The 23,844-nt window shown below is 35.9% G+C and overlaps 1 protein-coding gene across 1 annotated transcript in view; it reads left to right on the top strand.

The window, feature by feature from the left end:
- Window positions 1-7,295: 7,295 nt before the first annotated feature.
- LOC133534834 (diencephalon/mesencephalon homeobox protein 1-A-like) overlaps window positions 7,296-23,844 on the top strand; it is a 36,891-nt gene continuing 20,342 nt past the window's right edge. Inside the window, exons 1-2 of the mRNA XM_061874122.1 lie at window positions 7,296-8,081; window positions 17,699-17,943. Coding sequence (XP_061730106.1) covers window positions 7,835-8,081; window positions 17,699-17,943 — 492 coding nt within the window. The 5' untranslated portion in view covers window positions 7,296-7,834. The remainder of the gene's footprint in view (window positions 8,082-17,698; window positions 17,944-23,844) is intronic.

The following is a 23,844-nucleotide window of genomic DNA, read 5'->3' as shown; positions in this document are numbered from 1 at the left end:
TGCAACGTTGTATAAGTAGGTCAAAAAATTCTCGTGGCGTATTCCTTTACAATTTTCGCCTACGCCTTCGGCTCCGGCTCACATTGTAACTCACGCCACTCGCCATTTTTGACCCTTCTTATAGGTACAACTGCTGCATAAAATACTATAAATTTTAATGTTATCTGTTTAATTTTTGTGTGTGTTTAATGTAAATACTAATTTAATTATGTAATTATGAGTCATTATCATTATGGTACTTGAACTAAATGTTATTTTTATTTTTATTTAATTAGTCAAATATAAAGTTTACATTGCTTCTCGGAAACAGTTCGGCAGTTGTTAGTTTCACTAATTCATATCGATGCAGCATCTGTAATTAAGTACGCGTCATATTTTACACGTGCCTTTGATACAAAAACCTTTCGCTTTGATCAATCACACGGCTTGATAAACCGACAAATTGGTCCAACAAGCGCTCCTCAGTCGAGCAATACTTTGTTAAATCCGTAAATTTAGAATGGATCTCGATTACCTCTGTATGATTAATATATTGTCACACATTTAAATGGCACGTAAATTATCTCAGTAGGCTTAGCACAGGAGCGCCGCAACAGTTAGTATCTCGCCCTCGTCCTTTTTTAACTATAATAATTAGAGTGGGACGGGTAGTCTCTATCGCGGGTTTCCGAGAGTTACTAAAATTAATTAATCTAATTACATCAATTTAAGGATGGAACAAAACTATTTTCTGAATTCTACCAGTGTTCGGTGATTAACTTCAAACATTATTAGCTTCAGTTTCACGAGAACATTATTAATTTAAAGTTTATGTATGTACTTATTTAATTTTAAGAAACGAATTGCAACGAATAAATGATTATGATTATTATTATCCGTATTAAAATAAATCTAAACCACTATCCATCGTACATTGGATGCTCAAAATTTCGATTAAAAGTGCAACCCGTATCGATTCCATTGTTGACACTCAGAGTCGACATACAATCGGAAAAACATTCGCAGATTTGTCTCGTCACGATAAGCAGCTGCCAATCTCTTAGTCCCTTTTATTGGTACGTACAACTAATGGAAAATTAACTCCGTATAATACGGCGATTATCCGCGTATGACTTAATACAGGACAGTCGCACAAAGGGCATAAGCATTAAAATAGCTAACAATGGTCGGGATTATCCGGGCTAACCAACAATATGCCCACCGCGTCCCCTGCACATAACATATCCACATACCAGCGCGACCGCGGAAAACGACGTAAGTTCGCATTCAGTCGTGCATACATACGACGTTGTGGGATACAGCCTGTTAACGACATTTGGCAAATCGAACAATGTGGTTCCTGCCCTAAAACATCGGCCCGGTACCTATGCAATTTACATATTTAACGTAAGATTAGAGAATTATGTCTTACTTATGTATATAATATACCTACTTAGAAAGAATATTGTCAAATTACAAATCTTACTAACATAATTATATTCTTGTCGCGCCTGCTTCAAATAAAATGGGTTAGCGAGCATGTTATAAGTTTTACAGTAGGTACATAATATGGTGCTACATTCCCGCATTAATACATGAACAAGCATTTTCCGTGCTTATGTTGAAAATTTAAAAGGCCATATGTACTGTAAAACGTTGTACAATACACGTACTAATAACTTAACTGGACTCGATTTAAAACACACCCTTCGGTCGTATTTTAATTTATCAGCACTTGTTACGAATTTCCTACTCTCCGCACTCGTATCGTAAATAACTATTGTAGTATCTGGTCTGGCTGCGTAGCCAACGTGCCAATCGTTAGGGTTCCGTGGCGTAGCATAGTCGTCTCTCTCTATCACTGTTTCATATTAGTGCGACAGTGACAGTTGCGTTTGAGAGAGATAGCTACGATACGCTACGGAGCGTGAACGATTGTAACGTTGGCTACGCGGCCTGGTAATTAAGAAGTCGATCCTGGAAATCTTGTTAAGTACTTACCTACATATGTCAATTTTAATGCTTGAACTTACTGCGAGGTCTTGTGTCTAATATTTGTCTCGTTAGAAAGTGGCGATCTAGTTTCTACCATCGTCACCAGCCTTTACAAGTAGGTGCTACAGCTGGATACTACCCACCTCATTGTACCCTGCAAGATGGTTTGGGCTATCGGGTAAGGTATTGAGTTTCTACCACTACGCACTGCCATGTTCTGGACAGGATTTCCTCTCCTCTTCTCCTCCTCTTACCTCTATTTTCTCCGTCACCACGAGCAGCTAGAGGGTAAAAAGAAGATACAACAGGTAGGTAGGCAGGACAATGGTATTAAAGGTTGTGGTCGTACCGAGTAATCGGGCCTAGTGTCACGCATCGTCGAGTGCGGCCAATATTTGCCGGAACGCGACACCGTGGAGATGTTTCCGGCGCTCTAAAGTATCATATTAACTGTCCAAACATTGCATCGCAGCTGGCCGACACGACTAATTACATCAATTACTGGCAAACAAGGCTGCGCTTGGGTTTCGGGCTCCCACCTTTGTCAATATTTGCAGAGTTGCGCCGCCCCGGCGAGTTGTTCTGTATTTCGTTTACTCGGAGCATTCAATGCAGGCCCACCAGTATTATGCTGATCTCCAATGAAACACAGTTGTTACAGATTTCCAGGTCTCACTTACCTGAAGCACCTACAGCATTTGCTCTGTAGGTGTGTTATGGGAATAGCAGCCCTTTGCCGAGCGCGTTGCGGACGCGCGGACAATCGACTGTCTAGCCTAATTCAAATTTTTAATATTAAATGTAAGCTCAACCTCGACTCTAGAATAGCCTGGTCTCGACTTCTGTAACAAATACTCACCGAGGGAGTTAAACACTTACTTATACTGGATCGCTTTCAGGCGTTGAAATGAAAGTGTGGAACGTCGTTGACGCCTTGACGGCCGATGCTCATACCGGCGACCTCCAATTAACCCGATCGTTGCGACCCGTTAATTTTATTACCTAACTTTTATAACTTTTTCAAATTAAAATTAACGTAAACGAATAATTGGTTTATGAAGGTCCTCTCTATACGTTGATTTTTAATTTAATTTAAAAATTAAAGAATAGGTTACAAAGTTCCTACGTTTTTGTTTTGACTTCTCGTTTAGTTTTGATCTCACAGCGAATTTAAATTTTCTAATTATTATTTAGTGTTATTCGACTAAAATTTTAGGATAAAATTATTATATTATGTAAATTTTTAAACCTGAAAATAATATAAAGTCTGATGCGAAATGAGAAGAGTCGTAGAATGTGTCAGTTACATTTCACGACTCTCCTCTTTACGCACAGGCTCTATCCACTTATATATATATATATGTCAACAAAGGTAATAAGGTAATTAATAAGTACATCTACTGTCAACCTTTTTTAATGCTGGAATGATATAGGTATCCTAATTTACTTTGTTACCTATATTGACAAAAGGAATGAGCCTAGGGGTCTGAGTATATACGATGTAGTAAGTACGTAGGTATTCGGATTTCGGATACAAACGGTGTTTTATTGTAACATAAATAAACACATACAAAACATCTCTTAAATCCGACAGATCTTCACAATCTAATGAAAAACCCACAAAAAGATCTGTTTTTTGTCACCGATCCGTCTTTTATTTCTCTGTGTTCGCGCGTAACTAGGCGGGCTTAAGTATTGTTAGAAGCTGTAAGCTGCAAAAGGCCGTCGCGTCGCAAGCCGCGGGCGCAGCTTACAGTTCCAATTTGATCGCTGTTAGCAACCGCCTTGTAATCCCTCTGACGTCTACGAAAAGACGTCATCTTAGAACGCATATCTCGTATTTAAGAAAATGTGGGCGGTAAAATAACCTGCAGATTTTGAGTTGGGAACTATGTACCTACCTTCAGGTAGATAGGGGCGGAAACAGCGTCAATTCTGCGGTTGATAATGTAGGTAGGTATCAGGGTAGATATATCGGGAAAAACAAGGCCCCTGATAGAATTCCCGTGGTAGTTTTCTTTCCTCACGAAATTCATCATGGTTCAGCATTTCTACAACAATAAGGTAGGCACTTAAGCAATGATTTACCTACCTAATAGTTAAATTAAAATTATTAAGAGTATTTTTAAGAAAATTGTAAATATCGCATTGTCAATAAGTCTCATACTTTTTATTTATTACATTTTATTACCTCGTATGTTCATAAGGTTTGAGACGAGAACAAAAGTCATGATAGTAAATAAGAAAACACAGAAATTTCAGGACAGGGAATTTCGTCTTCGTGGAATCCAGTGATTAGCAAATGTAAGGGTGAAAAAACTTCAACACATACCATGTCGTGAGTGTTGTGTGTAGGCAAAGTGACAACCCTAGCGTACAAGTGAATAATCAAGATCAAAAACGGGTAGTTCGCAAAACCCGCGCAGCAAGATGTTGATACAATTCATCGCCAGTCTGCCTGTGACCACGAGCGTAACGTCACGTTCGAAACGTCAGGCCATATAATAAACGTAAGTTTACGCGATTAAGTCCCGTATTCGTTTTAAAAACTATGAACGAAAATCGTGTTGGTTTAAATCAATATAATGCCCTTAATTTCTAAAAATACATGTTGTTGATTTCTAGTTTTTAGGGTTCCGTAGCCAAATGGCAAAAAACGGAACCCTTATAGATTCGTCATGTCCGTCTGTCTGTCCGATTCTGTCACAGCCACTTTTTTCCGAAACTATAAAAGCTATACTGTTCAAACTTGGTAAGTAGATGTATTCTATGAACCGCATTATGATGTTCACACAAAAATAGAAAAAAAACAATAAATTTTGGGGGTTCCCCATACTTAGAACTGAAACTCAAAAAATCTTTTTTCATCAAACTCATACGTGTGGGGTATCTATGGATAGGTCTTTAAAAATGATATTGAGGTTTCTAATATCATTTTTTTCTAAACTGAAAAGTTTGCGCGAGAGACACTTCCAAAGTGGTAAAAAGTGTGTCCCCCCCCCCGTAACTTCTAAAATAACAGAATGAAAAATCTAAAAAAAATATATGATATACATTGCCATGCAAACTTCCACCGAAAATTGGTTCGAACGAGATCTAGTAAGTAGTTTTTTTTAATACGTCATAAAAATTTAAAAAAAAAAATTTTTTCATCAAACCCATACGTGTTGGGTATCTATGGATAGGTCTTCAAAAATGATATTTAGGTTTCTAATATCATTTTTTTCTAAACTGAATAGTTTGCGCGAGAGACACTTCCAAAGTGAAAAAATGTGTGTCCCCCCCCCTGTAACTTCTAAAATAACAGAATGAAAAATCTAAAAAAAATATATGATATACATTGCCATGCAAACTTCCACCGAAAATTGGTTCGAACGAGATCTAGTAAGTAGTTTTTTTTTAATACGTCATAAAAATTAAAAAAAAAATTTTTTTTCATCAAACCCATACGTGTGGGGTATCTATGGATAGGTCTTCAAAAATGATATTTAGGTTTCTAATATAATTTTTTTCTAAACTGAATAGTTTGCGCGAGAGACACTTCCAAAGTGAAAAAATGTGTGTCCCCCCCCCTGTAACTTCTAAAATAACAGAATGAAAAATCTAAAAAAAATATATGATATACATTACCATGCAAACTTCCACCGAAAATTGGTTTGAACGAGATCTAGTGAATAGTTTTTTTTTAATACGTCAATAAATTAAAAAAAAAATTTTTTCATCAAACCCATACGTGTGGGGTATCTATGGATAGGTCTTCAAAAATGATATTTAGGTTCCTAACATCATTTTTTTCTAAACTGAATAGTTTGCGCGAGAGACAGTTCCAAAGTGGTAAAATGTGTGTCCAAAGTGGTAAAATGTTGAACAAGATCTAGCAAGTAGATTTTTTTTTAATACGTCTTAAATGGTACGGAACCCTTCATGCGCGAGTCCGACTCGCACTTGGCCGCTTTTTTTAATAATCGTTCGGTCGTCTGAAAAAGTGGCAGTTCTGGCACGAGATTTGTTTAATGGAATTATTTTGTTTCTTTTGTAGTTATTTAATAGCGGCAAGATTTCTGTTCTTACACCTTGTGGAAAAAAAAATTAAATTTGTCTAACAATATTCTGGAAGATTTGGGTCAGGGCTCGATGAAGATACGAGTAGTAGGTACTGGGTACTCGGTCGGAACTACGAATCGAAGTAAAAAAAAAATTTGACTCTTAGTGTTTAGGTATAGTATGAAATATTATTTTTACGACTAAACCTGATCAAGTAAAAAAAAAGAGAGTATTTTGAGGCTGATTGTATGTTAGATAAGGATTTTAAATCTACGTTCAAATAATTTGTCCGTCAGTTTTAGACTTTGAATTTGGCACCTTTTCTTGGGGAATAAAAACTACCTTCCTATGAAAATATCCTTCCCACTGCGATACAGGGCATGTTAATAAAATATTGGTAATTCAGCATAGAATTCGAAGTATTTCTCAATATTATGGTATATAATTTGATATTTTATGTATTACAGTTATCTTCAACTTCAGATGCTATAATGAAAAACACACAAGACCATTTAAAATAAACTCTTACAATTATTATTACTATGTACGGTCGAGGAAATTGATTCTTTAGCAATTTGCGGTTCAAGTAAATTTGGTTGTACATACTTATGCTATGAGCTTTCCAGTGTAAAATGAACCACAACCTGCTAAAGAATCAATTTCCTCGACTGTACCTAAGGAGGTACCTAGATACCTTCTGCCCCCAAACAAGCCCTACGCTACCTAGGTATACGGCCTCAGGCATAAGGCTCAGGAAGTTACTTCACAATGGGAATATCTTGGCACAAAACAAAATTTAGCTTATGGCTTCAGTATCTAGATAAGCATTTTACCTTCAACTCTAAATAAACTTCTAGTTAACAAAATATTTCTATTAGCAAAACCTGATGTTCTTGCGATCCATGATTTGTGACGGCAACATAGGCTCTATTTAGCTCTGCCTACCTTGGTACCTAATTATAACAATGCCGGTCGATGGGTACAGTCAGAAAACTAGCAGGTGCTGCATACATTTTTTATATGCAGGGTGCTAAGCTAATAGTTTCGCTGACTGTACTTATAAATACTTACTCGACATTGATAGCAGATATCAGGGTTCAAAAAAGATTATATTTATTATTTATTTTTATTTGAAACCTAAGAATAACATGATAGATACAAGAAGTTGATATTTTAATGTATGAAATCCGTAAAGTTATTTAACATTTACCCTAACATCCTTCTCAATTATAAGGGATAATATTTATTAAGGCAAAAGCGAAATAAGCGTGAGCAAATTACAGATTTAATAACTCATACTTCTAACTTACGTATAAGCAGAGTTATAGAATCAAGGTTGTTATTTGAAATAACGTTTCGGGAGCGTCGTATTGTCACATCCATTAAGCCGGGGCAGGGCGGAGCCTGGCCACGCCCCGCGCCCGCCCCGGGCCGCGCGCCGGCACCCACTCCCGGCTCCACGCCGCCGCCGCGCGACAACTTACTAAAACGATTTACTCGCAATCGCATCTCGCCCCGTGCGTCCTATCATCTCCTAAAAAATAACCTACTTTAGTGAACATGATAAACAACGCGAACCATTTTTAATAAATTGCGTCAAATACCAATGATCGAACTATTCATAGATTGGTGCCTTAGTGGATTTTTTTTCTAATTGTTTTATTAGAGTTGTTGTTATTTCGGACCATGTTGAGAAGCAGCAGACTGTGATGTCGTGTGAAGGTGAGCGTGGGTGTGAATCCTGGTGGAGTGTGCGTGTATCGGTGCAGCGGTGAACGTCGCGACGGTGGCGACGGGCAGCGCGCGCGAGCGCGAGATGGGCGGCGGCGGCAGCGCGGGCGGCGGCTGGGCGCGCGAGGCGCCCGCGCTGTTGAGCACGGCGCTGCTGCTGGGCGGCGCGCTGCCGGAGCGCCCGCCGGCGCCGCTCTTCACCATCGACAGCATCCTGGCGCCGCGCCCGCCGCCCGCGATCCCGCCGCTGCAGCTACACCACCTCGCGCACACCACGTTCCACAGAGCGCACGATCTCTTTGGTACGTCTGCAAAGATGTTGTTCATGAACGGTGAGCTTGAAGAATACATTTATAGCCTGCTTCTAACTAATGACATTCTATAGGATTAGGTACATCTCAAAACCCATGCAGCTGCATGGCTGAACACCCTAAATGTTGACATCGGACTTTATAATTATGTTATTGTAATTTTCAATTGATTTGCCTATATTATCTACTTGTGCCATACGACAAAATAAATAGAATAGGAATAAAAAATATTCATATAGCAAATAGTACCTATTTACTTATTAGATGATGGGTGACATACGTAGACAATTTTATGTAAGTAAACATACGCAAGCTATAGTAAATATGTAGCTATTAAAGCAAATAAAATATACGTACCTTTAAGATTATGTAAAAAATATGTCCGACAGGGCACACATTACCCACGATACGACGTCGTATCGTGAGACGATGCGACGTCGTCTCACGTCCCAGTGTCGTGCAACGTTGCGGCGCCGCAACGTGGAAATCTACGATGTGCATTGATTGATTCACGACGATATTGTATCGTAATATTACTCGATCACAATCAGAATACGATTCAAAACTACCGTTAGCACCAAAAAACATACTCATATGTATTGACGTATATTGATATGATAATATGCCTTCATACGAGTACTACAAGCCGTGACTGAACAATCGAAAGCGAGCGAAGCGTCTCCATTTCAGCTTGGGCGAATATGCTTTCGTGTGCTCAGGGGTTGCATTTTTCAATCAGCTTTCATGAAATGTTGGAGCAGCTTTGATGATTATAATTATAAGTACCTAGATTTTATCGAATTAGTTTTTACACTTTTTTTTTTAATTGCGTGACTATGAGAGTCGCAAGACAGCTGGCAGAGGCTCTAGTAGATAATGGCAATGACGATAAACAGTCAATACATACATATTTTAGCGCTATTATTGATTCATAAAAAATAATAATAATAAAAAATGTTTATTTACAACAAGTGTATAAGATTTTCTTAACCTATGACTGCCACGCTAGGCTATGCCTTTGTTGTGGAGTCAGATTGAAAACAATACTAATTTGAGTTACATCTTACGCTGAAGTTTTTGTTTTCTAATAACTAAAACATTTTTAATAATAACAACAGGCTTAAACTAAACAGGAACAATCACAATTAAGGTAGAGTAAAAAAGATTACACGAATTTATATTATTGACTGTTATATATTTATATTAGATAGCAATTGTGTGTGGTGTGTTTGTGGTGTGTGTGTGTGTTTAAGTGGTGTTATATTACTAAGCGAAATTGAAGTAAAAAATTACCGGCATTATCGCTAATAAAGCCTACCGAGAAGTTAAACCATTGATTTTACCAATCATTACCTACCTACCTACCTTCATTAGTTGTTTCTGTTTCATTATAACTAAGATTTTTTATCCAAGACATCTATTGTTTTAGCTTCACCTGCATTATAGTTCTTAATATCGCAATATTTATCTACTTTATTAAAAGGAAAATTTTAAATCTTTTTGCAAAAACAGTCTTTGTCCTGGGAACAGGCAACTTAAAACGCGCTTGCTATGAGAAGTACTATATTTTGCTGACTTGACTAATTCACAGTGCATTATCATTGACAACCTAATTATAGCAAGCTAACGGACACTGAGTACGTCTATATTCTTATATAAGTCTACTGTAGGGTAAAGCCTGGCTTTTTTAAGGATTACCTTAAGTAAAAACCTCTGTGCTCTTTCGAAGGTAATCGTTGCCGAGCTAGTTGCCCCTCCCCATACGGTGATGCAGTAAGTTAAAATCGGCTGACAAAGTACAGTATAGGTATACCATTTTAAGTACTGTCCTGTTAGTTACTTTGCATCTCTTAGTTTCTTCATCACATAAATTAATTTTCTTACTCTAGCAGATACTGATTCAATATGGCTAGAAAAATTAAGTTTTTTATCTAGTGTCACGCCTAAGTATTTAATAGATGACGACTGTTCAATTGAACAACAATTGTAAGAAGATGTTCCTTGATTGCGGTTTATTTCATGTATCTTTATTTCAGGGTGGATTGTCGGCTTTGAGGCAACGGTTTTGTGAAAACAAAGAAACTTAATTTTTGCGGTGTTGAAAGTTAATAGATTACTTTTTTACGGCATATTACTACTATGAATTTGAAAATGTAAAAAAAAACTATCGCAGTTAATCAAGAGAAAAAAAATGCAACAGTCGTGTTGTTGTTCTGCTGCTATTACCTCTAATAAGTCGCAGAAAGTTTACTTACAGTTTACGATGTAGGTTTTTACGACACGTCGTCGCAACGTTATACGACATCGTATAGTGCCCACGATACGACGTCGTAGGTTTCTACCACACAACGACCCAACGTGACACGATGTAGTATAGTGCGCACGATACGACGTCGTAGTTTTCTACGACACGACGTCGCAACGTTACAAGACGTCGCAATCGCAACGTATTACGGTGTCACATCGTCCCACGATACGACATCGTATCGTGGGTATGTCTGTTGGCCCTTAGTCTTAGGTACATATAAATTGGACTGCGTTATGTAAGAAACGATCGAGCGACACTGAGTTAAAACTGAGAAAATGAATTTCGATCGCAATTGGTTGTTGTATATGTGTTTAATGTCTTTGTTATGGTACACTAATAGGCTCAGCCAGCAGAGTTTTCAAAAATTCGTACCGCTTTTTATGCTTCCGTACCTCAAAAGGAAAAAAATTGAACCCTTATTATAGGATCACTCGTACGTCTGTTTGTCCGTCCGTCCGTCCGTCTGTCCGTCTCTCACAACCTATTTGCTCCGATACTACTGGACCCATTACGTTGAAATTTGGTCTGTGTCCCAGACGGACATGATGTAACGTCAACAAATACATTTTAAACATAGGGGCTACTTTTAGGGGAGATATATCAGAAAATTAAAAAACAAAATTTGAACTACATAAATCGTGGTAATTTTATGAAATCTCTTATTAAAATATAATTTATAAATAAACAGTTTAGAAGTTATTCCAAAAATAGGCAAAAAACGCCGGGAGGGGTCCCCCTAATCTCTGAAACTACAGGTTCTAAAATTTTGAAAAAAATACACAAAATAGTTCTTTACCTAAAAATAACAGGCAAACCAATTAAAAATTAACAGTCAAGTCGTGAGTCTGATTTAAGAACAAAAATGCGGTGAGGCTGTTTTAGGGACACAACCGCAATGGTTCACGTATAACGTGGCGTAGAAGCTATTGCGAAGGCCGAAGGCTGAGATCCGCGTAAGACCAAAGGCGCGAAACGTCTCGAAGAAGCGTCAAATCACCCGGTTTTTCAGATCACAATACGGTTGCCAAAATTATTAGCAATCTTGAGGCCTTTCTCTAGTAACTTTATTGCTCCGAAACCTAATTTCTTGATATTCGCTCGATAAAAAAAAATCACGGACAAAACGCACCTTAAATATTTGTAACAATTTTTGCACAAAAGCTAATAATATGAAATTTGCTTCTAAAATGCGCAATATTATGTTTAATATAACTAATAGATATCTTTTTTTTGTTAAAACTTCCAAAAAAATTATATTCCCAATGCAACGTCATCATTCATAGTGTCAAATATAACGAAAGCTGAGAATATTATTGATATTGGGGAAAAACAACTTCGATATTTGAAATGGCAGCAAGCAGCAAGGTATTTTTTAAATAATTTCAATTATATTTACTTATGTACTAGGTATGTATGGTTTATTATTATTATCCTTATTTTGAGTTGCACATTAAAAAAACACCACAAGATTTTGAATTTTAGGCATTTAATGCAGTTGTCAATAGATCCCGTCTATATTTTTTAGAAATTCACACTCACAGGAATAATTAAATCTACAAAAACTGAATTATGGTATGGTTGAAGCCCGCGGCAAGTCCTCGCAGGGGTGAAGACCGCTTATCTCAAATAAAGTATTCTTTCACTTGGCTTGGAAAGCTTTTATCAAATTTCAAAACATCCCAAGGGCATTGTTTTTAGGACGTTTTCCGTCAAGAGTGAGAAAACAACAAGATATAGGCGGTTAAATACCATAAACTTGTAAAAAAAATAGATAACTTTTTATTGAAACATCTATACCAAATGTTTAGTTTTCAATGTTCTTTCGATTTGAAGCTAAGTCATATCTTCTTTTAAGTGCAAATTACATCCAAACTTTATCAGGCTTGATATCATACCCGATTTCGGGCCCGAGCAAGGGACTCGAAATCCAATCGTACCTACCTACTAAATGGCATACCTTTTAAAGCGCTTGACACGCATTATTATAATTTATTGATTTTATTTTATTCTGCAATCTAAATGACTATTATTGTTTAATAGATCGTGTCATTCATGAAGACGCGTGCCTTGAATCGTATTGTCATGTTATTAAAGGTTAGATTTGACAAATCTAGACAAATCATCGTGCATGACACGAACTATTTTCATAGTTTTGTTAATCCTTTGTCCCTTTCTGTCATTTTGGCATTTGTGTTTGTTAGAAACAGACCAAATTTGACAAAGGCTTTCTAAGTTTTATGACTATAGGGTTTTAGTCACCATTGTAACCCTGTTTAGTAAATAGTCTTATTACACTATCTAACAAGGAAGGGTACCCAACTGTCCGACTCCGATTTGATTCATTTTGATATATGTTATAGAGTAGTCTAAAATAACGGACACGTATTTTTTTTAGCTGCCCAAACTCGACCTATTGGGAGAAATTGTCCTCCAAAATACTAAAAAGTTACTAAATCTTCTAACTCCTATAGAAAGTGATGCTCAAGCAACTTGCTAGTTAATGGCTTGTTTGAGTATATGTTTGAGAACAGGAAAAAATAATGTACACGTGTTTTGTTATGTCTAACCCAAGACAGTAACTAATTTTTTCCACTCTTAAATGTATTCTAAGCTCAATCGATTTTAGTCTAGTGAAATTAACCGTGAATCATTCAAAACAGTTAATAGCATGGCGCCACTCCTTAAGATTTGCACTTATTTCTTTGATTTTGCTGCATTCTCTAAATAGGTATAATCCAGGTAGGTATAATATATCTGTCAATGCACTAAGATTCAAATAAAGGTTAGGGTGGTCTAACTTTGTATGAAGAAAAAAAGTACCTATAATAAATTTTATCTCCACAATTTACTCTAGATTAGGACCAACCTCGAAATCTCTAGAACAGTCATAAAATTTAGTATGTACCTGAAATAAAGGCCTCTTTTTCATGCCCAAACCATTTGACATTTGGGGCCCTCGAGGAATCGCAACCATCTTGGAAAATGTGTACCATCCAGGAGAAATTAGCGTTTCTCTGTAAATCTACATTCTTTATGAATATTTAGTGTAAGGCAACATTTAATCTTATTAAATTCTACACAAAAAAGTGATATCTTTGCGGAAAAAATACATCTTGTTATAGAAAATACTCGCTGAATCTAAGGTTAAAGCTTATACACTTACAGGGGACATTCTCTTAATAAGAAACTCGGAGGAATATGAATTCCACATTTAAATATACATTTGTTCGTGATCTTCCCCAACATTAACATTTTTCTCGACTGTGACTTAACTAGAAAGTAGGGTTATGGATTTAAGTACTGATGATTCAGTACATCCTGTAGCTTAGGATACTGTACGATTTTTTAAATGACGTATCGGTAGATTCATCTTACCCTTCACAACCTATTTACACTTGTTTTATTACAGAAAAACTAAATCAACCGTCTTGAGAGGACTCCGAATAACATAAGAAATACCTTAGAAATAGAATTTGAATGCTATATAAGGCATCGCTTTAAAGCTTTAAAGTATGTATTAGAAGAAATAATTAATTAAAATAAATTGGCCAAGAATATGACGCCCGTAGCTGAAATAAGAAAATGACTCCATCATTGCTATCTATTTAGTTGTTTGGAGAAAATAACCATGAGTTATGAATTTTTTTTAATATAAAATCGAATGCTATAAAGCTAATATTTATTATCAATGAGAGTTTGAAATAATTTGGACCAAGAATATGACACTTATATTTAGTAGGAAAATTACGCCTGTATAAAATAGTCTACAATTTTAATCTAAGGTAATGTGTGTAAATTAATGCATTAATGGTGCGCTTTAAATCTTTAATCTTGTTTGAATAATAAAATAATTATTCCTGCTATGTTTATCATTTTCCCGGATAATACAACCAATGACATCAGGATGGTGAAGATAATGAGTGTTATTTACTACTACTGTTAATTTAATTTACATTAAATTAAATTAAATTAAATAATCATTTAATTCAGGCATAGCCCATATAAGTGTTAGCAACAACCTTAAATAATTATGTTAAACTATGTATACGTTTAACATACATACATATATATATATATATATGTTTTAACATATACAACATGTATATGTTAAAACACGCATGTTGTATGTTTTATCTGTACACGAAAATAAGGATAATAGGAGCTATTATGTAACTGGTAAACAAATAATCTGAAATACAGTCGTACTAGGTGCTTAAAACCAATCAAGGAAATGACGTTTACGGGGACGAAAATATATCGTGTGAATGACACACCTCATAAGTAACTTAAAACTTTCTTAATATATCTACTTCCGCTTATTTTTCTGACTAAACACAACTAATGTACTTATTCATAATGGCGTCACTATCTTTGGCTAATTAGATATTGATATTTATTTGAGAGAAGACGTATTCAGACTATAAGTATGACAAAGACATAATAATGGACAACCTCGAGTGTGACAGGTCTCACAGCTTACTGCACGCAGTACTTAACAGTAACTTTGGATTTTTTTTCTTGCATGTGGTAAAAATCATAGGATTAATTATTTTTACTATTCCTTGCTGTATTTATATGTATTACTTACATATTATGAATAATAAAATAGTCTGAAGCATTTATGTTGCGTGTGACACCTAAAAATCGCACTTTGAAAATACAACCGCCCATAAGGTGAAAAAAGAATAAAAAAGTTCAGTCTAAGATATATTTGGCCTTGCCAAGATAAGGGTTAAAATACCTGCGCCAGAAGGCTCGGTTCTTAACTATGCCTCCATTCAAAATGTCATACGTTATAAGTGTGGGTATTCAGGTATTCTCGGGTATTAAGGTACGCCTCTTAACTTACAATAATGTAGGTAGGTATAGGTACCTATTTACGCAGCAGCAAGTGTGTCACGGTAAGTACACATTCTAATATAGGTAATTAATATTTGTATTTCACGTATTTTTTAGAATAGAGTCAGACCGAGATAAGTTGGCAGCGATTTTGATAGCCCAGACGGTGCACGACGTGTCTAGTAAACGTCATAATTTCATAGAAGTTTGACGTTTAAAATAACCCGTGCACCGTCTGAGCTAACAAAATCGCTGCCAACTTATCTTGTTTTACTATAGCCACCTAACTAATTATACAAATACAGATTGGTTTAACTATTTATTTCTTGTACTGAATTGATAGATATACATACCTTGGAATACCTTATCTTCTATAAATTGCTAATCAATACGTCTTTACACGCCGGCGGCCACAAAAGCTTTCAACTCCCAAGGAAATGCTAGTAATACTGTTACCAGCTGAATACTTATGCAAAAATATTCAATTTTTATTCGCAACAGTATTTTTAACGCTAAGGAGCGCCGGGGGACAGCCCGGGGCTCCCAGCCGGGATATTCATGCATCGGCTGCCGCAGATACATGTTTAAGCTGATAGATAGTGACGCGGTAGGATTTTAAAAATGTACTCACCTTAAATCTTTATTGATTAGCACGGTGGATGTTTGCTTTGAAGTTTTGCACGTCTTTTAATAAGTACCGAAGAACGCATAACTTTCATGGAGTGAGGAATGAAATTTGGTTTGCATTTGGTACCTAGGTAGCGGCGGATATGTATTTTGAGCCAAAAATATAGAGCCAGTAAAAAAGAGTAGCGGTCCGATTCGAAGAATGAAATACGATAACGATAAGTTCTGGTTTAGATAAGTTCTCATTTAGATATCGTTTGTATGTCGTATAATTGACAGAAGTAGCTCGATTCGGGCAACCAATGTCACTTTGACGTTAGAAATATCGTAGATAGATCTTATTGGGATCACAGCGGAATTGAAATAAACGTCAATTTTGACATGTCGTTTAGCTATCGATCTTTTAAAGATCTTTCCAAGATCTTAAACGTGTCTTAATCATTCTTCGAATCGGCCCGTAAGTATACCTTATCTACATATAGGATGACTCACACTAGAACGGTCTGGGTTCAGGCCGAGGCGTCTATCACTTTGTTTTCTATGATGGGTGATCGGTGATCACGCGATGCTTTCTATAAATAAACGAAATGTCATAAGGATGACATACAGGTAAATATGAGCATAAAGGTATGCTGGCATCCGCCCACGACTTCGTCCATCTGGAAATCGTTAAGCAATTTCAACTCAATTTTCACGCCCTTAAATAGGATCAAATTTCAAAAAATCCTTTCTTAGTGGAGCTCTACTACATTTTAAATGGTTTATGTTTCAAATAAGGTTCTGCCTCTAACTTTAGTCTGAGTTTCAAATTTTCAATCAGTACCTAGTAGAGTCACGTCTGAAAATATCGATAGGAAAAAAGTGCCAAAAATATGTTTACACAACTTTATTGCCCATATATTAAGGCAGTGTATACATATTTTTGGCACATTTTTCGTACCGATATTTTCAGACGTGACGTGTATATACATATATGTAAATATATTCTGTTTACTGATATTCACAAGCATCCATTACAGGGCCAAACTCGTACTTCGGAATTGTGTAGTTTCCGTCATTGCATTGCTAATCGAACTCAGATTCTCGGCCCGATTCGAACTTTAAGATACGTCAAATAAAATAAAAAATAGGTATACACTTTGTTTTTAAATTTTAACTACAGTTCAAAGATTGTTAAGTATTGTTTTAAAAGTAGGTCATAATAATTCAGGTAATAATAATAGGTAGGTAAGGTAATAATAATTCAGGGTTGGCAGATACATGCGGAACAAAATATCTCAGATATGTCCACCACTTGTACGCAAATGTGAGCCCTTATCATCGCAATTTGCTGCATATTTTCGCACATTTTCGACGTTATCTTAGTAATTTTGTATTGTAACTGTTTAAATTTCATCAGCTTGTTAGCATAGACACGTAATTTTAGATAGCTCGACTCGACAAAAATAAATCGGGAGCTGCAAAATTTGGGGAATTCGAGTGCCAATCACTGTTACTTTCTTGAAATTAATCGAGCAAACAACGTGTTTTAAACAACACAAACTTGAGATAAATTACTTGCTGCTAGAAGAGGTTGACATTTGGCAGAAATTATTTTTCGTATACAATTGCCAACCCTGAATAATAATGAATATTTAATAAATTTTGCACTAAATATGAAAAAAATATCAAACAAAAATGCCTCTTTTGACACTGGCATATCTGATCGATATCGTATCTAAACCTAATATTTGACGTATCTTAAAGTTCGGACGTTCTGTCAATCTCATGTCAACGTGCTGCCGAAACGTAAGGTGGTCCGCGGCCAATCTGTATGAAATACTATTAATAATTCTCTCATGTAATGTAATTTATCTGTGCGCAGGAGTGGGCAGCATGGGCGGCGGCGTGTCCGGCTCGGGCGGCTACGGGCTGTACGGCGGCTACGCGGCGGCGGCGCTAGCGGGGCTGGCGGGCCCGCCGCCGAAGCGCAAGCGCCGGCACCGCACCATCTTCACCGAGGAGCAGCTGGAACAGCTCGAGAGCACGTTCGATAAGACGCACTACCCCGATGTTGTGCTACGCGAGCAGCTAGCGCTGCGCGTCGATTTGAAGGAGGAGAGGGTTGAGGTAATTATTTTCATTTTTTTATAGGGAGATACTTTCTCTGTTTGCAAGGGTGCATGGGTAGTGTATCACGTTCGACCCATGATGTGACGTATACTGATTGTTAGGGTTAAATAATGATTTTTTTTTAACAAAAGTCTCTTTCCGACAATTATTTATTTATCTTTCTTTCATTTGAGCCTTATTTACCTATTCAAAACTTACGAGCAAATTGTCCTTAATATTATATTATCATGGATAGAATCAAATTAAACAGATAATTTATACAATACTAAGATGCCACTTAGGTATTTGGTCTCATAGTAGAACTTGAAGATGTCATATAAAGTTTAGGGTTTAAAAAGCCCCACTTAGTTCCACCTCGCTAGAATAACTTTGGTGACCGTTGGTTACTGAGAGTGAGGGCAAATAAACAAAAATATAGGTAAGTATTTACAGTCATGCAGTACCTTCTTTAAAAAAAATTAAGAATGTTTCTCACATTTCACAATCTAATTATGTAAGGACCTACCTACCTACTGGCAATCGCAAAGTGTAACAACAATAAAAAAAAATAAGTATGTACAAGATCAAAGCGAGTACCTACCTACTTAATACTTTTGATGCGTGGGATTTCACTGATTTCAATTGTAACAATAACCGGGTAAAAATAAACAAAGTCGATAAGCTTTAGGATTACGGTAAAAAGAATATTTTTTTTTGTACATATTATTAGAATTTATTGACAATAACAAAATACATAATGGATATATACATATTTAATTCGTTTTTGGCATGGATCAACCTCGTTAGTATGGTGTAGAAGAGGGAGAAGCTTAAAAAAACTACTTACTGTTGATTATAGTTGGTGTAGAACTGCAAATCCTGCTACTAGTGCAAAGTTAGGCCGAATAATATAATATTTGCTATATATTATATTGGTTTTGACGTAAATAATTAGTATTAATCATATATAGTACAGTCATTCTAACAAGTCGAATCAGTTACCCTTCGTAAAACATGAAAACTGCTTAATAATTAAGATATGCAGTTAGTACTTAATTGAGAGACTTATCACGTTCTATGATGAATTCTAAAATCACCCTCGTGACTTCACGAACAAACAGTAGTTTCAGATTTTCATTTCATTTATTTCATAAATATAATCCATATACAATCTAATGATAATACAAATAACATTACATACACAAAAATCACTATGTCTAAATTTAAAATCTAAAAACCAAACGCATGTACATAAAAGTCAAAAAAAAAGCAAACAAAAACACTAAAACTAAAAAAAAAAAAAAAACACAATTATTAATTATTTCATGCAAAAAACCATGGTTATGAAAGGTGTTAAATAAAGGTTTGGTACATGGTCACCCTGCAAGGGCGTAGCACTGTCTTAAAACTAGTTTAAAGCTAAAGTACATTTATACAGGAAAAAAAAAAATTTTTTTTTTTCTCTAGATACCCAATTTAAATGTCACGATGCCATGTAGATGGTAAACAAGAACGTGTGTTTGTATAAATCCGTGTAGGACAATGTCTTTTGAGTTTTTGAGATAATGAGTTTCACGTTCACGTGCTGCATTAGTAGATTAACATTCGTACGCTGTATGTTTAGTTGTGTGTAAAGAGTTTAGTAGGGCGTAACGTTTATAAGTAGCGAAGGACCAATGGGTCAACAGTGCTGACGTGCCACTTTTCAAGTGCCAGTCTGTGGGTGGGCTCGCTGGGAAACAGTAAACAGCTATTTAACGGTAATTTTTATAACGTGATTTTGTTGGATTTTGATGTATGAGGATTTATATTTCTCCTTGTGTATGTAGATATTTAGAAACTTAACAGAAAAGTGGCGACCTTATTTCAATGATTACGCGCTACCTACAGAAAATGTTTGCAAAAATCAATGCAGTATCATTCAAGACGCATCCCATAATATGGGACTTGGGACGTATGGTATATTTTAATATGAAAATATTTCCCCTTTTCAGAACGCCCTAAAATATAATTACACGTTCACATCCGCACATTTAACCTAACCTAACCTAAAATAATGTTAAACAAAAATAAAGCTACTTATATTGTGTATTCTAGTACTTCTGAATGTCGCGTAATTCCTAAAATCGCTTATAATTCTATTATATTAGTCTATTTTGAATTACCCCAATACACCATATACCTAGTCCATGACAATATTAGTGAAAATTAAGTAGGCATTTTATAAAATGTCTAATAATTTCAGACAGCTAGCAAGATTGAACATTGGTTTATAATATGCAAATTATGCAATGTAGTTATATTTGAAAGGCTTCCTCGCGCTAAATACCGAGACCTCTCTTACTGAATAGTCTTGTTTGCGCTTAAACTCTTCGTAGTTTCGTCCGAGTGCTCTCGATGATAGAATTTGTGATGTTGAAAGTGAGCAGGGGATATTTGTGGCTACCGGTGTTGGCGTGTGTGCCGACCACTCCACGCGCCACCCAGGCCGAGGCTGTGTTTGCCCACCTTTATTCGTCTTACATGCGATCATTGCCAATTTAGAAATAGGTACGTTCTGAATGAAATCATTTTGCTTTTTTTATCCCGAATCTTTTAATAATGTTTTATTTTTAATGTTTGTATTCGTAAAAGGCAGACATTTTAAGGCAAATGAAATGGATCTATGATGGTACCTTAATATAATATCCCAAATACCTATACATATTATTTCTACAGTATATTCAAATGTTTTGTTCAAACGACCTTTTTTTATTCCCCATTGAGCTACTTTTTCCTATCGCATAAAGAAAAACAATTTCGGGATTTCCGATTACAAAAATACTTACAATGATTCAGCGAGATCATGAGCTGAACAAAATGAAACTAATTTAAATGCTCTTATACGGCTTACTCAATGGAAAAAGTAATGGACCATACGTTAACTCGCTAAGTGTAAACTTTTTATTAAGGAAGCCTTAGCAAGTCCCGCGGAGTTCACGATTGTCGACGTGGGCGGAGGGCGCGCGGCTCGGAGCCTGCCAGTAAATTAATATAAGTTAATTAAACCTGATTTATTTATGCTGCCCGAGACGAGGGCAAAAGTACAACAACGGGCTTAATGAGGGTCACTTTTACGGCTTTTCACGGATAACGGCGTTTTTCCGATTTGTGCTACTTTTAATAAAAGTTACCCCGTTTACAAGCTCTTTACCTACAAATTGATATTTTATATACCTACTTACTTCGAAAATTGCAATGTATTTTTTAAACATTTGATGACGTCTGATAGATTTGATATTTAACTTATATGTATTTTAATTTTCGTAACAATGCAGTGTTCTGGTACTGTAAGACTTGTCTGAATGTGTGGATCTATATTATCTCTATTAAACAGGTGATAGGTGATAATTGTCTTGATGGATGACTCTTATTTGGCTTCATTTTCCAAAAACTTAGTATCTAAATGCCTCGGTTTTGTTTCACCTGTACGCTAAATAAAACTTGAAGGAATGTAAAAACAATGAAATGTGTAGTATTTTTGTGTGGGCTCAGCGTAAAAGCGCGTGTTTGCAGCATCGTACGGCGGGTGGAGCCCCTGCTATTTGCGCAGCACCAATTGGAAACTGCATTATTAAACCGCTTTTGTTTAGGCACCGCAACACTTGCCCAAAATCGAGTTACTGCTAACCAGCCTTGTTTTTTTTCTGAATTCTGGAATTATTTATGTTTGTGTTTGTTTCTCCCTCACTGGGCAAGTGGGACGTGTATTGTAATGGATTTCTATGCCTATTATACTTTCAGTTAGGTATACTGCACGTATCTTCTTATTTTAAATTATCCAAGGGATATACACTACGATATGCTAACGATGCATATTTCTATATTGAGTCAGGAGAACCGTTTTATTTGTCAGCTTTCATTTCATAATGAAAAATTAATAATTAAGTATCCGTGTTTAACACGGACGACACACTTACCTATTTATTGCTTTTTTTTTAATTATGTCTGATTAATGAATTTGCCCTGTAGTGATATTTTCTCGTGAGGTATTTTCCGCAGTACTCATATTTGTATTTATTGAAGCACCAAATTAATACATTCAGTACCTACGTAAACATGACTTTTGAATATATATATCAGGTCTGTGTTACATATAAGTAAACGTTATTTTCCATTAAGAGTATGGATTATAATCCATTCCAATAATGTCCTGTTTTAATTTTAATATGATTCAACATAACAATATCTCGGGTACTTACCTAGCCTAAAATGAAATAAAAAGATGAAATGGTTTATGTTTTTTAATTTGTAGCCTAAACAAGGCAAAATATACCTGTGCTATTGCAACAGCACACAAATTTAGCAACCGAGCTTCTTCATATATATTTAAGAAAATTGAGTAAATACTACCAGTTGAGAATAGCAACTGAGTAAACTAAAAAGACAGCGGAGGGGTGGAATCCTATTGTATGGCGCGCTCAACTCTTTGTACAAATTAATTATTAACGAGATATGTAATCTTGGCTTCTCTGCCTGCGGCAACGAGACCTCTCGTCAGCTATACCTACCTTTCATATTCAAAGATTTTCACTCAGAGTAACTGAACTGAACATTTATTAGTTTATAGCAGAGAGATGGATTGTACTCGTTGTACCTTACTTACCTATATATATAAATTCTAATAAAATATCGTGCATACACATGCATTACTTAGATGGCACTGCACGGCACCATATAATTATCTATATTGTGTTGTGGTAACTGGAAGTCATACAGCACTCCATCTACACAAACTGTCAAATTCGAGGCATGAATTGTCTTAACCCCTTATTCATAATCATGCTACAAGACTCTAGGCTAGCATCGTTTGTCTTAATCTGTCATTTTGAATTGTGTATTTGAAAGAAAGGGATAAAACATAAATTAACCAATTGATGCTTATAAAGTTTTATGAATAAGGGGGTGAGACTGTACAATCTAACTGTGTTTTTTACGATCAATGAATATTTTTTATGTAGTAACTTTATTAAAGTAACAACATATCAGTAATATTTAAATTTACTCTTTAGATATTCTATTATAACTTATAATAAATTACGGATTGCCGCAAGAACATTTTTTGTGTAAATAAAAAATAGAGTGTTGATTTAGCTCCGCCACCCGGTGGCCATTTCTGCAGTTCTGAGTTAGGGTATCATAAGAGAAATATGAGACAAATTAGTACTTTAAAATGTCTACCAGCTTTCGGACCATCACTTTTGTTGGGTAATGTAATCCCAACCAGTTCGCAAATAAATAAATAAATATTATATAACCCACAGTGAGCTCAATCATATATATATACTTAAATACATAGAAAACACCTATGACTCAGGAACGAATATCATCACACGAATAAATGCCCTTACTAGCATTTGAACCCGGGAGCATCGGCTTCATTGGCAGGGTCACTACCCACTAGGCCAAACATGCCGATTTAATTAAATTTAAGGAAAGAGATATAATTAAGTAAAAATATATTTTGTAATCCAGCCTCAACTCTGATGTGACATTGACGACTTATTTAGGTACTGGAATTGAGAAATTGATCTAGGTAGTTGAAGTTTAAAACCCGTGCCATTAGGCGAGACTCGCACTTGGCTGGTTTCCACAGTTAGGTAGTAAGGAGTTAGGAATTTTTAGGAGTATAGATCGCGTGCCTTGACTCGTATTGTCTCATGTTATTAAAGGTTAGATTTGACAAATCTGCGCCTCATCGTGGGTCACACGAACTATACACTTGTATGATAGGAGAGCCGAATCTCAACGCAGATAGCAAACGCGAGTATGTAAACGCAGAATGTTAGGGCACTCGCTAATCTTACGAGTGTACAGGATGTCCCGTCACAGATTTCCGATAAAAAAAAAAATTAAACCTATACAACCACTATTTATTTT

The sequence above is a fragment of the Cydia pomonella genome, chromosome 2 (assembly GCF_033807575.1).
Source record: "Cydia pomonella isolate Wapato2018A chromosome 2, ilCydPomo1, whole genome shotgun sequence".
NCBI lineage: Eukaryota > Metazoa > Arthropoda > Insecta > Lepidoptera > Tortricidae > Cydia > Cydia pomonella.
The sequence above is the reverse complement of the archived record's forward strand: the minus strand, read 5'-3'. Positions and strand labels throughout refer to the sequence as shown.